This window comes from Lissotriton helveticus, chromosome 9 (genome assembly GCF_964261635.1).
Source record: "Lissotriton helveticus chromosome 9, aLisHel1.1, whole genome shotgun sequence".
Taxonomy (NCBI): Eukaryota; Metazoa; Chordata; class Amphibia; order Caudata; family Salamandridae; genus Lissotriton; species Lissotriton helveticus.
This window is the reverse complement of record NC_136070.1, coordinates 189,093,023-189,108,431: the sequence shown is the minus strand read 5'-3', so window position 1 is coordinate 189,108,431 and position 15,409 is coordinate 189,093,023. Positions and strand designations below refer to the sequence as shown.

Genomic DNA, 15,409 nt, shown 5'->3' with positions numbered 1-15,409 from the left:
TGTCTAGCAGGATAACAACACTTTCCCAGAAAATTTTTGGGAGCATCCATATTTGTTTTTTCATCTTTAGTTTTATGTAGTGCGAATGTGACCCAAGGGGGTATCAGAGTGCTTTAGAAATTAACAGGGTGAGAGAAAACAAGCAAAACAGACGATAATAAGTAATAATAACAGCCAAAACAGTAGTACAGGAAGTAGTGCTACCAAGGTGGGGTGAAGAACTACCTCTAGTCCCACAAAATGAAACATAACAGGCCATAGTACCAAGAGACAGATCGCAAGTGCAGCCAGTGTGAACTGTCATTGCCGAGGAGTAGAGTTCCTGTGAGGTAGAGCAGGCATTTGTTCATCATTAGCACGTTCACTTGTTTTTTGAAAGACGCCGGTAAAGGGATAGCTCGAATTTCAGAAGGTAGGAAATTCCATATTCTTGGGGCAATGCCAGAGAAAACCCGATTGTACGTTTTCTTCTTACATTTCTGTGGTTTCAATAGTAAGGACTTAGTGCGTCTTGCTGATCTAGCGTTGCCAGATAGCTCCAGTTTTTGTGCAATGTACCTCGGGGTGTTGGAGTGTAAGACTTTGTGTGTCATGCAGGAAATTTTTAACTGAATTCTAGCTGCTTATCTAGGCACTTCCTGATTTGTCGAGTCAACTTCTACATTTTCTTTTCCTCTCAGCTTAAAATTCTACAGGTAAATGGAACCCCACCACACTTCTATACCAAGGGCCATATGTATCAACACATCTCCCCATAGACACAGAATGGGCAAACCCCTTTGATACATCTGGCCCCAAATTCTTGTCCTTACTCAAGTAGAGATCAATTTAATGAAAGAGCAAGAGAAATAACATGTGCCTAACCCGAAAGTATAAACACTTAGGCAAAGACAATGTAGACTTGATAAACAAATAATATGGTTGTTAAACTTTGCTGAGCAAGTGGCTGATCATTTGCTAAAGAAAACAAAACAACAATAAAAAGGAATAAATCAAAGGCGTTTCTTAATTAGCATGACTTCCTCACTCCGCAGTACATATTGGTGACATTCTCTATGATTCTCATTTATCCAGAATAATGCCTTGGCTACAGTCGTCACATCCCCCACTACTTTAAAATGTTCTTAAATCTTAAACCCAAAAGAGATCCAATAACTTTTGGGGTAAGTTCTTCCATTTTACACATTCCCCTTCATGTACTATGGCAGCTAACAAAAACCCTAGAAACAAAGCTAGCAACATTTTATTCACCAATCTCAAGTGTAGAGCAATGCTAGCTTAGTACACTTCTTGATGGTTATGTAACATGCGGCTGCATTCATACAATTAATCACCACAATTAGGAACATCGTGATATGTTAATATCACGATGTTCAACATGGCAATGTAACACTGAGGAGAAGCTGTCGTCATAGACTTCTGAACAATTATCTGCACAGAGAATGAAAAAAACTAAGAAGAACCTTCAAGATCCAGTTTTACCCTGTGTCATTTAACAGGCAGTAATAAGGACTATAGCCTGGAAAAAAATATTTCAAAGAGATCTCAGCTATTCCAGTGACAACTAAAATTCCCCCACAACTTGCAAGCCATATCAAAACTGTTTAATCATTAAGTATTATTCGTCTCAAAAATGGCAAACAACAAACATGTTCTTTCAGTCTCCGAATCATCTTATATTATGCCCACTTAAATAATAAAAAACCAGAACAGAAATGCCCTCACCATTATCACCATACTCAAGTCTAACTGCCAAGCCAAGAAGCCAGTCAATAGATTCCTGCCGCTCCTCCGCTTTGAAGGGACAATTCACATCCTTTAGATACTGTAAAAGAAGCAAATAAGAGTTAACATGCATTTGTTATTCTGCTTCCAATACTGTTTTACCTAAGCTGCTTCACAACACTACCACATGCATTGTACAAACCAAATGATCTAGGATGCTACAACTTGTCTAGTGGAAACTTTCTGACTGTCTCAGATGACCTGAGTAAATTCTAGAAATATTTAAAGTCATATCACAAGATTGGGTTTTCCACATTGGTAAAACTGGTTCCGCGGGCAAATACACTTAAGTCTTCTCCTGCTACTGCTTCTGACAAGGCAGACAACTTTGCCATGGGATTTAAACTCAAGCAACATTACAGTGAGCGGTCCATTAAACCATGCTGGCCTTACCCAATATGCTATATCCTATATTTTCAATATATGTAGTAGAAATGTAATATAGAAAGCTACTCATATGTATATTTAAGATATCTAGATTGGTAGTTTAATTAATAAAAATAAAAAAGCACACATCCCACAATACAAAATGTTGTAAAGCATTAAGCAAAGAGAGAGGGAAAAAGTGATTCAGGGCCTGGAGCACTGTGAGGACATGATGTGGACAATGGTATTTCAAAATAACAGCCTTGTTGCCATTAATGACAAGAGGATCACAATAGGCCATTGTTTTTTTTCTAGGTAAGGGTTTGGTGAAGGAGTCAATTATAAAGCAATTTACCATGCAAGGCTCATCTGGCGAGGTTCTTATAGACAGAAGAGGATGTTTTAGTTTATTATGGAATTAAAGGGTTTACTAATGCAGGGATGTGGAATTCCTATAGCCAAACAGGACATATTATTTGGGGTCAAGGGCAACATGTTTTCATGTGTATTTTGTCCTTGGGACAAGTAGGACCAACCCCTGCAGCACAAACCCTTTGGCTGCAGTACGACATTATGGATCAGGGAAGGGCACTGGCTGCAGTTAAGGTAATATTTTTGTCCATATGTTAATGCTGTTCAAACTTGTATTTATGGTTCATTAATTGAAATCCTTTATTATTAGGGTGAGCTCTCCAAGTATATGTTGTAAGCTCGGACTGCACTACGGACAGTGGTTCCAGTATAAAACTGTACACATGTTTTCAAAGTTTAGCAATATGAGGCTATGTATAATATTCCCAGAATGCGCTCCGATTTGATGCAAATATTTGCAGAAGCTTGAAAGCAAGAGTCATGATTATTTGCTTTCTAAATAAAATGTTCCCAAAAAATGAAAGCAGAAAAAAACTGAGCTAAACTACTGTAAAATTTCAAGTATCATGTCTTTGCAGCATCATTTAGTAACGTGTTGATGCATGCTAGTATTTTCCAAAAATATTCAGAATGGAAAATCAGTGTAACCAGTTTCAAAAAGATTATGGGAAATACAAATAAACAATCATTGGCAAAGCCAGTGGGCCTGAAATTGGTGGTCAGTTTTTCTAGTTTTGTCAATGTGTGAATTGTTTTGGCATGGTTTTTGTAAAACTTTATCGGTGTGGGAGTTGCTGGGCCTCACCATTATAGCAAACATTGGCAAAAGCAAAAAACAATGTTGGTCTCAAAAAGCACACACTGCCAGTGGTTACTGGCACTGAACAAAACTACTTTGTCTGCCAATATGCTCTTTGTATAAGAGCAGAAGGCTGTCACTAACAGTGAAGCCAGCCAAACCAGAGAGAGAGACAGAATTTAAATAAACGCAAAAGGTCATGGTCAACGTCAGATCACATTATGGGCCCAATTATTAAAAGTCTCAAAAGTGCACCCATGGTATATGTTCTTGCATTAAGTGCAGCTATATGGCTTTTGTGAATTCCAAAGAATTTACAGAAGTAGGACAAAAAATAGTACTTCTAGTGTAGATTTGCTCATGGAAAAATCTGAGTGTTTGCAAGTTCACTTTCCCTCCAACCACGTTTTTCCCCAACTCCAGAAGAATGTTTACTCCTGCCATTGTCAGGAAAACATTTCTAACACTTTTCAGTATGGGAAAAGATTAGATTAGAGTTGTTGACACCCCTTAAAACATGCAAGTTAATAGGTTTGCACAGACTCAAAAGGGCATTCTAACCCTGGAACTATTGCCTACCACTACCTTCAGCCCCAGTATGTAGATCTGCAGAAACGTGGCAACATAAGGGGATTGCAAGCATTCAAACACTACTATGGTATGAGCCCTGGCATAATCAGAGAGGCTATATCAGAGCTCTTATATAATGAGATTGCAGCCATAATTTGTTTGGCCCACTACATGATACCAAGGGGCCAAGTGGATTTTGTTACAGGACAAGTAGATTTAGGAAGCAACCTGCCCCACGGAAAAGTAGATAATTCCACACCCCTGTAATGGTGTGGAAAGTGAATACATTTGAGAGTGTAGATAATGTGTGTAGGAATCAATGAGTTGTAAATGGAAACATACACAAACCGCGTAGGGTGTTTAGAAGCTTCTGTCCTTAAGATCCTGCCTGTAGAGGGATCTATCAGGGTTACTCACAAGCTTTGGAATACAGAGTTTGGTTTGAGGAGAATGCTACCCAATGAACTCTAGAGAAAGTTCAAAGGAAAAAATATTGAGCAGATCAGCAGCACAAGTGACTGGCCTCTTTAGGTGTGTTTGTCTAATTTGGAAGTCTCATCATGTGTCTTCTGGGATACAACATTTTGTCTTTCCAAATATCAGTGTTTTAGAACACAAGTGTTTTCAGCCCTCTGGGAGCTAATCTCAATCTGCCATAAGGTCAGACTGCAGTCTGATTCACATGTACTGTAGGAAGTGGTCTCTTTATAGTATATCAAAAAGAGGTAAACTGTGTAAAGAAGTCCAGTTGTTCCCTTAGAAGGTGGACAGGGGCGTGCTCTAGGAATCCCAAGGTGCTCTTTTAGGGGCTAGTGTGTTTGAGCAGCCTTAGGCTGATCAAAGAGGTGTTTTAGACATCTGCAATACACACAGACAATAAATGATACACCTGACTCAATAAGGCGAGCCACACCAATTTGTGAAAATAACGTGCATCTTTATATAACTTTAGGCACCAAGATCATTAAAATCGGGTAAGTACGTTTCGAGCTATTAATATTTACAGTTTAAAAAAAAAAACAGGAATTTCAGAAACAGTAATGTTATCCTACGGAAGAAAGACACGCTGCATACAGGTACTTTACAACAGCTTACAGGACCAATCTTCTGGACTTAAGGCAAGTAGGGGGCAAGGTCCAGGGCAGCACCAGCAGTTCACTTTGGGAGGCACGGGGTGTTGCAGAGGTACGTTTCAGCATTGGGTGTCAAATGTTATCCTATGGGGATTGGTCCGGTTGGAAAGAGGCTGCAGGTTTGTACTGGGAGACCAGTCAGGCTGGACCAACAGGGGGGCACAGGTCTTGAGATGCTCAGGGACAAGGGGCACCTTTGGCCCTTTTCTCCACGGGCCAGGGACGAAAGGGTGCAGAGGTGCTTTAAGGCGTGTGGTTTTCGTCACCAGAGACACTCGCGTTCAGGTGTCTGTACAAAGAGGCTGCAGGTGGCATTAAGGAGTCCCCTCTTGGCTAAAAGATGGTGGGACTCTTTGCGGGAGTGCTGAGGGCCCTTGCTGCCACAGTTGGCTCACTTCAACTCAGGTTCGGAGCGACGGGTGCAGCCGTACTGGCCTGCGTCGAGTGTATGCGGTCCCCGAGTTCTCATGGTTCTTTCTTTGGTACTTACAGGGTGCAGGGGAACAGCTCTGCTGCTCCACAGGTGTTCCTGGGTCTTTGTAGAAGTGCTGGTAGTCCTCTCAGGCTCTTGCAAGGCGAGTCAATTTTGGCACAATTGTTGGGAAAAGGCGAACAGGCTGGCAGGGTTGGCACCAAGTCAATTTTCCTCAGTTTGTTTCTCACGGCTTTTAAGTCATTTTGAGTCGGCAACATTTAATTTCCCATAAAAAGTAGATTATGGGGCGTTAGGGGAGAGTAGGGAAGTAGACAATGCGCTACTGACCTCTGGGGCCACTAGGCCTCCTATATGACCACTTCCTTTGGGAAGTGGGCATAACCCGGTCTCCTAGTTCTGCAATCACAAAGATGGCAGACTGACATTTCACCTTAGAGGTGGAACAATCCTGAAGGTGAACACACCTCTCTGACTACTAATTTTCCAGTCTGTCCTGGTGCCAAATGGGCCTTGGAAGGGGTTTCCGGGGGTCGGCATCCTCTCTTGTGGAGGAATCCAGATTTGTATATTAAAGTCGGTGGGCTTTTTGAAGCCACCTTGCCTTGGAATGCTAATTCGCAAGTCATCCTGTGGGAGGGGGGTGTAAACACACACCGCCCGAGCAGGCTGTGTTTCGGACCTACTGAGAGCTAATGTCATCATCCCGGGGGGGGGAGGCTAGAAACTAGTCTGTGGTGGCAGGCTGGCTAAGGCCAGTCAGTCAGAGCACTCACCAGCAGTTGGTAGGTGTTCTGGGTGCACCTCTGAGGTGCCCTCTGGGTGTATGTATTAATAAATCCAGCACTGGGATCAGTATGGGCTTATTAATACAAATACATACATATATATATATATATATATATATATATACATACATATATATATATATATATATATACATACATACATATATATATATATATATATATATATATATATATATATATATATACATACACACACACACCACCACCCTTTTTTAATTAATCCAACTCTTCGCGTAGGTCTTTACCTCATTATTTTAATCCAAGATAAGATAATCACCTGAAACCTATTTTCTATGTGGTTGTAATTCAATATGAATATAAAGCTCCTCGAAAATACAATTTTGCAGGTGCTTTACCTGCAGCGGACTTAAAAAAATCTCAGTAGCAGTGTTGTCTCAGTTCTGAATTACTACGCATCACTCACAACAGGAATAAGGTGAAAAAAAAAAAAAAAATGAAATTTTTTTTATATATATATTTCACTCCTTCCTGCTTCTCCAGGTACGGCATGCAGGACACAAAGACCGCCACACAGCTTATCCAGTACACCAGGTCAGTTTATTATCCCCTTGATTCTCCCTCTGGCATGACGCGTTTCGGGTAAGGACTACCGTTGATCACATAACGGTACATTGTTTACAGAGACCTTTAAGTACTCATTTTTTTCATCCTCTTTGCGAAGCACACCACGTGATTAATAAAAAGTGAAGATATACTTAAACATACAAATCGAGTGGCTCTTTCCTTTTTGTCTAATCAGCACATATGGATAAATAAGATTTATATTCAAAGATGCATTAGATGTTAGCATACGATATAACTGCATAAATGCATATGCGGTAAACATGGACTGAATTTGTGCAAATTCGCAAAAATAAATTGATGTGGCCTGTATATTTCCATTATATACAATTCCCATAATTACATATATTATATAGTAATTTAATCATTATTTACACCTGATATAAATGTAAAAAAAAAAAATATATATATATATATACACACACACATATATACACAGAACCATCATCTATTATTTGCAATATCTATATACACATAAAAAATTGCTAGAAATTGAAATACAAATTATAGCAGCATAAATGCTTAAGTTCCATTAAACCTATTATGCAAAATTGATTTGGTATTATTTTCTCCAAGTGCAATAAAATTCGCTGAATAAATTCATATTTTACCTATGACAACTGAGCCCAGTTGTCACAAAGAGCTCACTCAAGATTTTATATACAAATAAAGTGCTAAGTGCTATATAAAAGAATGAGCAAATACAAAAAATCATGTGATGATATTTACAGTGAAGCTAAATGCAGAGTTGTTGGTATCTATATAAATGATAATGATGATCTATCAATTAAACGGTATAAGACAATCTTATATACGGATCAGTTTCTTCCAGGGAATATGTCTCTCTTCTGTACCCCTTGTCTTAATGTGGATAATGTCATCTTCCTGTATTAGTCCTCCATGTGCACAGAAGTGTAAAGTTCATACATCCAAATTATAGGGCATTGATTTGCTGTGCATCTGTTTCTACAGATTGTTGTTCCCATCTAGTCATCTCCTTTAAAAGTTTCTAACAAGAGGAAAAATGGAACAATATGTAAAGAGATATATATATATATATATATATATATAAAGGGAGGGAAGCAATAGACATATTCAGGTAGATCTAAAGAAATGTATGTAGATCTTCCGTGTTGTTAAGACCTTGGGGAAACTTACAATTGAGATTCAGAATGTATTTGGTCTCTAACTGTCTTAACATAGTTTCCCTATTCCCTCCTTTTTTAGGTATAGGAACATGATCAATCACAAAATACCTTAAGCAGTTAATATCCTTGTTGTGCACGGATTTAAAATGCCGTGCTACCGGGTAATTTGGATCACAGTTGATGGTTGCTCTTATATGCTGTAGTATTCTCACGTGTACCTGTTTCTTAGTGCTGCCCACATATCTGAGCCCACAAGTACACGTGAGAACATACACAGCATACTCAGTGCGGCAATCAAAGTTACCCCTGATAGCTATTTCATTTTCCCTGAATGGAGTGCTGTATTTCGAGGTATTCACCCCAAAGTTGCAGGCCCGGCAGGTTGCACATTTAAAAAAAACCCTGTTTTGCCGGTAACCAATTCTTGGTTGAGGTCCTTTCCATCATAGGTTTAGATAAATGCCCTTCCATGGTTTTACTCCTGCGAATGTTGTTATATATATATATATATATATATATATATCAATTCCGACACTTCTCACCCTCCGGTAGAAGAACAAAGGACACAGCAGGGTTTCACTGGGGTGAAGAAAGGCTGCTTTATTAAAGGATTTCGGCAGACCGGTTTCAGCGCGTAGCTTTCATCAATCAATCAATCAATGACACTTGTAAAGCGCGCTACATACCCGCATAGGCGCTGGGGGGGGGGGGGGGGGGTGCCGCTACTGCTCGAACAGCCAGGTCTTCAGCTTCCTCCTGAAGGAGAGGTGGTCTTGGGTCAGGCGCAGGTCGGTCGGGAGGGAGTTCCAGGTCTTGGCAGCCAGGTAGGAGAAGGACCTTCCTCCTGTAGTCGCTCTTCGGATGCGGGGGACGGCGGCGAGGGCGTGGTTGGCTGATCGGAGGTGGCGTTTGGGAGCGTAGAAGTTGACTCGGCTGTTGAGGTAGCTCGGGCCTTGGTCGTGTAGGGCTTTGTGTGCGTGGGTGAGGAGGCGGAAGGTGATTCTTTTGCTGACGGGGAGCCAGTGAAGGTCTCTGAGATGTCCGGAGATGTGACTGGTTCGTGGGATGTCGAGGATGAGTCTGGCTGAGGCGTTCTGGATCCGCTGGAGTCTCTTCTGGAGCTTGGCGGTGGTACCGGCGTAGAGGGCGTTGCCGTAGTCCAGTCGGCTGGTGACGAGGGCCTGGGTGACGGTCCTCCTGGTCTCGGTGGGGATCCACCAGAAGATCTTCCGTAGCATGCGTAGGGTGTTGAAGCACGCCGAGGAGACGTTGTTGACTTGCCTGGTCATGGAGAGGGAGGAGTCCAGGATGAAGCCCAGGTTGCGTGCATGGTCTGTTGGTTTGGGTGCGGAGCCCAGGGCGGGAGGCCACCAGGAGTCGTCCCAGGCGGAGGGTGAGGGTCCCAGGATGAGGACCTCCGTCTTGTCCGAGTTCAGTTTTAGGCGGCTGGTCGTCATCCACTCGGCTACCTCCTTCATCCCTTCGTGCAGGTTGGCTCTGGCGGCGGCGGGGTCGTTGGTCAGGGAGAGGATCAGCTGGGTGTCGTCGGCGTAGGAGATTATGCTGAGGTTGTGTTTGCGTACGATGGCCGCGAGGGGGCTCATGTAGACGTTGAAGAGGGTGGGGCTCAGAGATGATCCTTGAGGGACGCCGCAGATGACTTCGGAGGCCTCTGACTTGTACGGTGGTAGGCGGACTCTCTGTGTTCTTCCGTCGAGGAAGGAGATGATCCATTCCAGCGCCTTGTCCTGGATTCCGATGTTGCTGAGGCGCCGTACTAGGGTGCGGTGGCAGACCGTGTCGAATGCCGCGGAGAGGTCTAGGAGGATGAGGGCCGCTGTTTCTCCATTGTCCATCAGGGCTCGGATGTCATCGGTGGCGGCGATGAGGGCGGTCTCGGTGCTGTGATTGGCTCGGAAGCCGGACTGTGAGGGGTCGAGGGATCCGTTCGTCTCGAGGAAGGCGGCCATCTGCTTGTTGACGGTCTTCTCGATGACTTTGGCTGGAAACGGGAGGAGCGAGATGGGACGGTAGTTCTTGAGGTCGGTGGGGTCCGCTGTTGGTTTCTTGAGTAGAGCGCTGAGTTCGGCGTGTTTCCAGCTCTCAGGGAAGATGGTGGTGTCGAAGGATGTGTTGATGATGTCTCGCAGGTGGGGTGCGATGACAGCGTCGGCCTTGTTGAAGACGTGGTGAGGGCAGGGGTCGGTCGGAGATCCGGAGTGGATGGAGTTCATCGTGCGGATGGTGTCTTCGGTGCTGATCGGGGTCCAGGCGTGGAGGGTGGTAGTGGGGGGTGGTTGTTCGGTCATGGTGTGCGTTGGTTGGTTGTTGAAGCTGTTGTGTATGTCCGCGATCTTGTTGTGGAAGTATGAGGCGAGGGAGTTGCAGAGGTCTTGCGATGGGGTGATGTCGTTGTTTCCTGCGCTGGGGTTGGAGAGCTCTTTCACGATGTTGAAGAGTTCCTTGCTGTTGTGTGCGTTGTTGTCCAGCCTGTCCTTGAATGCTGTTTTCTTGGCGGCGCGGATCAGCTGGTGGTGTTTCCGGGTGGCAAGCTTGAAGGAGGTCCTGTTGTCCGGTGTCGGATCCCTTCTCCAGACTTTCTCGAGGGCTCGGCAGTTCTTCTTGGAGCTCTTGAGTTCGTCGGTGAACCAAGGGGCCTTCTTGCTGCCGGGTCTGCTGGGCGGGGTCCTCAGTGGGGCGAGTTCGTCCGCGCAGTTGCTGATCCACTTCGTTAGGTTGTCGGCGGCCTGGCTGGGGTCTGCTGAGCTGGCAGGAGGGTGCTGGCTCAGGGAGGTGGCGAGCTGGTCTGCTGTGATCTTGTTCCAGCTTCTGCGGGCGGCCTGTTGTTGGTGGTGGTGGGTCGTCGTTCTCTTGAAGGTTAAGTGGACGCAGCTGTGGTCCGTCCATTGAAGTTCTGTGGCGTGGCTGAAGTCGATGTCTGTGCTGGAGGAGAAGACTGCGTCGAGTGTGTGTCCGGCGAGGTGGGTGGGGGTGGACACCAGTTGCTTGAGTCCCAGGTTGGCGAGGTTGTCGAGCAGGGTGCTGGTGTTGCGGTCGATGTTGTTCTCCAGATGGAAGTTGAGGTCTCCCAGGAGGATGTAGTCAGCGGAGGGGAGGGCATGCGGGCTGACGAAGTCGGCGATGTCCTCGCTGAATTGTGTGCGTGGTCCAGGGGGTCGGTAGATCAGGGTGCCTCTGAGGGTGGTGTTCGGGTTGGTGTGGATCTGGAAATGCAGGTGTTCGGCGCTGGTCAGGGTGTTGTCGGTGCTGGTCGTGAGACGGATGGTGTTCCTGTGGATGATGGCGATGCCTCCTCCCATCTGGTTGGCGTTTCGGTCCCTCCGGACGATCTTGTAGCCCTCTGGGATGGCGATGGCGATGTCGGGCGCTGAGGAGGCGTTCATCCAGGTCTCCGTGAGGAAGGCAACGTCAGGGGCTGTGGCGTCTAGGAGGTTCCAGAGTTCGATGGCGTGTCTGTGGACGGAGCGGGTGTTGAGCAGGATGCACTTGAGGTGGGTGCTGCTGGTGTTCGACTTGGCGGGTGCTGGTGCGAGGCTGGTCCGGATGCAGGAGAACTTGCAGGCGTGGCAGCTGAAAGGTCCGTGGGTACGTCGTGGAGTGGCTTGATGGCATTCTGGGAGTCGGCCGGTGTTGAGAGCGGTGAGGGTGGCGGCGGAGTACGTCAGGCGGGTCGGTCGGGCTCCTCGGGGGCCAGGGGTCCTGGCACTGGGCGCGGTCCAGGCGCGGACGGGCGCAGACGGGCTTACCTTTGGCGCGCCTTCGGCGCACAATCGGCGCACCCGCTGCGCGTTCGCACGGTCGCCATTTAAGGCGAAGTGCGCGGGTGGGCGGAGCAGCTGGGAGGCGGGAGCGGGGAGGGAAACAGAAGAGAAAAGGGGCGGGGCTAATGGCGGTGGCGGGAGTGCCAGCAGTCTCAGCCACGCTTTCCCATTGACGATTTTAAAGGCGTAGCCCCACCTTCTCTGTCTGATGAGGCTCACCTGCACTGGACTCTTCCTCACGCTGCTACAATTACGGGGACTACCAGTCCCACAATGCTGCATGACGCCGTCCAGTGCTTATGGGGAACAGTGGCAAAAATTAAAGTTCACTCTCCATATGTCCCCTTCTCTCAACCATCAAGCACTTTACAGGCACCAGTTGGAAACGCCAGTAAAAGCATAGGCGTCTCGTCGAGCAGTCTCAACCCGCCGTTCACACAGCAGCCTTATATGTATATACACACATATACACACACACACACACACACACACACACACACACACACACACACACACTTTAACACCCCAAAGGTTAAAGCTTAGTTATAATTAGAAAAAACCTATTTTCCCTATACAAACCAAGTTTAAGCTACACAAAATTTTAAAGTTAGTTATACATTACACTCTTTTCATCTACTAACGAGACAACATGAACTATAACTTGTCACTCTACCATGAACTGTATTGTGACATATAATTTGAGAAGTTATAAGTGTTGTATGAATGCTATGATTTCACATGTTATAAGTGATGTAGTATGCAAAGGTATAAACAATGAGTTGTAATTAATGTAGTGTGGTGAGTGTGGTGACAAGACTGTTCAGACATGCACGGTTTATAGTAATTTGAAGGTGGTGGGCAAATTATGAATTTTAGTTATCAATATAATTATAACTTCACGATTTTTAATGTTGGAGATTTTAAGTTTGGTTTGTATAGAAAGAATACATAAGGTATTTCTACCTATAAATTATGCTTAACCTTTGTTTTTTTCATTGTATGGTAATGGTTTTTATTTTTTAATAAAAATGTGTTTCAAATTGCAGAGTGGAGTATCAGTACAGTGAAGAAGAGTGTCGGAGTCTAATGTCGTAGAGTGGAACATTGGAGAGTGGAGTCGAGTAGAGTGGAGTAACATAGCGTACTGTGGAGGAAAGTGAAGTGGCATGTGTAGGAAGCTGGCTCTTTATATAGTGGACCAAATCGAGGTACAATGTGCAAAGAGTCTAGGCAACTCTAATTGGTTTACAGAGGCAAAAATGATAACACTAAATGCTCTTTTGTGGAAGTGTGGGCGAGCAGTTTAGGCTTATCAGAGGGTAGTCCTAAGCATTTGTTATACTCACAGAGGCAGAAGACACACACCCAAGAATAAATCTAAGATGGATTTAGAAAAATGACAAGGTTTTATATACATTTTGGGTCGAAGAACTTGGTTATCAGGCAAGTACTTTTTTTTATTAAATAAGAATTTCCGTAAGTAAACAGTTCATTAAATGTGTCTTTACGCAGCAGAGCTTCCCCATGGGAGCAAAGGCATATGTTGCATACTGTTATTTACAGTCGGTTTCTGTGGGTCTCCTTCAGGACTTCGGGTCTTAGAGGCCAGAGCCCAAAATATCACCAGCAGTTATTCGCTACCTGCCGTGGGGCATTCGGTGCAGAGGTGCTGGTTGGGTTGGTAGCTGTGCACGCTACGTTAGTGGAAAGAAGAGGGGCCACCTAGAAACAGGCTGCAGAGAGGGACTTGAAGACAAGTATGGGAGCTCCCAAAGATGGGCTCGGTCACAAGGGTCTTGAGGACAAGGGGGTGCAGTCAGTTCATTGGTACCTGGGCTAGGGCGCTCGGTGCAGAGTGAAAAGGTCGGCTGGGCTCTATGCGTCTTAGGGCTTTGGGATGGTCGGTCTCCCCGGTTGAGGATGCAAAATCAGGACAGTTGGGTCACTCGAGGCAGGTCTCTGTGGTGCAGATGTCCCTCGACGACTGCTTGGTCCAGATATTGACCCTGTGTGAATCCGGCTGGTCCTGGTGTCCTCGCACTTGGAGGGGGGGCGACAAATCTAACATTTAAGAGCTCTTTTCCTGGGAGGCTGCTGCATTGGGCTGTCCTGGAAGCAGCACCTCGGTACACTGGACTTGGCGTTTTCGGTGCCTGCAAACTGCAGGGGTGTAGCTCCTCTACTGCAAGGGAGACTACTGACAAAAGGATGGCAGTCTTCTCGAGTTCTTGGAAGCTGTTCAGCTGCAAGACGAGTCACTGGTCACAACTGTTGAAAGAGGTGCAAACAGGGTTTGGTGCCAAAGTCCACAGCATATCTTCAGTTCTCGTTTTTTTCTTCTGGATACATTGAATCAGAGTTCCTGGTGTCAGGGGTGAAACCTAGATACTCAATTTAGGGGCGATAAGGGGAGTGACAGGTAGTAGCCAATGGGCTACTTACCTTTAGGGTGTTTATGCCCTCTATATGACCACTTCCTGTGGTCCCTGACTTAAGAGAGCCTAATTCCACCAAAACTAAGATGGTGGATCTCTGAAATTCATGTTCACATCAGGTAGCCCACATTAGGGGTGGAACGTGAGAGGGGAACACTCCTTCGGAGTAGTGCCAAATGCGCCCAGGACAGGGGGCGGCATTTCCCCGGTCTGGGGAAACCTTGGTTTGCATATCAAATGAGGCAGAGGCCTTTTTGAAGCCTCTAGCATGGATATGCTGATCACTTAGCCATCCTGCTAGGAGGAGGTGAGAACACCTCCAGCCGGAGCAGTCACTGTTTCTGCCCTCTGAGAGCATGAGCTCTCAACCGCAGGGGGTCAGAAACCTGCCTATGGTGGTAGGCTGGTCTACCACCAGTCAGCCAGCACACTAGTAGCCGGTATGCTTTTAAAGGGCATCTCCAAGGTGCCCTCTTGGCTTATGTAAATAAATCCATCACTGGTATCAGTTAGGGTTTATCAATACAAGATATTTAACACTATTTATCCCTGGTTTCAGTGAAGCCACCATGTAGATGGGAACTCGTAAACTCCAGTATCCAGCACATTTTCTACGAATGGCTTCCCTGTTCACTTGTAATATCTAAGAATCGATTAAGGCATCACAGGGGCATATCTGCTCATGCAGCTATGTAGAGTGGTGCACCCTGCCTTAGGGGTGTAAGGGTGACTAACCTATACTGCATGCAATGTCTGTAGGCATGGCACACAGGAGGTGTACCATGTTGGGTCTTCACTTTTCCCTGCACAATAGCAGACAGCCTACAATGGCAGTTTGCATGCTGGTGCTAAGGGGCCTCTTAGGGTGTCACAATACATGCTGCAACCCTTAGGGACCTTCTTTAGCCTCCTTGCCTTAGGTACCAGGGGTACCATTTACATGGGACTTACAGGGTTGCTAAAAGGTGTTGCCAATTGAGAGAACATACTGACAGTTTTAGGGAAAGCAATCTGGCACTGGGGACCTGGTTTGCAGTAGCCCAGTGCACTTCTGTCAAAACTGCATCAGATAAAAGGCAAAAAGTGGACAGTGACCATGTCTAATAGGGCCCCTTTCTTACAGCGTGGTGTTGTATCACAGTGTGGAGTATCAGAGTGGAGCAGCGTGTTGTACAGCGTAGTGGCATGTTAAACA

At 45.5% G+C, this 15,409-nt stretch overlaps 1 protein-coding gene across 1 annotated transcript in view; it reads right to left on the bottom strand.

Moving 5' to 3' along the window:
• Positions 1-15,409, bottom strand: part of RTRAF (RNA transcription, translation and transport factor) — a 97,671-nt gene that overhangs the window by 47,244 nt on the left and 35,018 nt on the right. The window contains exon 3 of the mRNA XM_078659742.1: positions 1,726-1,825. Within this exon, the coding sequence (XP_078515868.1) occupies positions 1,726-1,825 (100 nt within the window). The remainder of the gene's footprint in view (positions 1-1,725; positions 1,826-15,409) is intronic.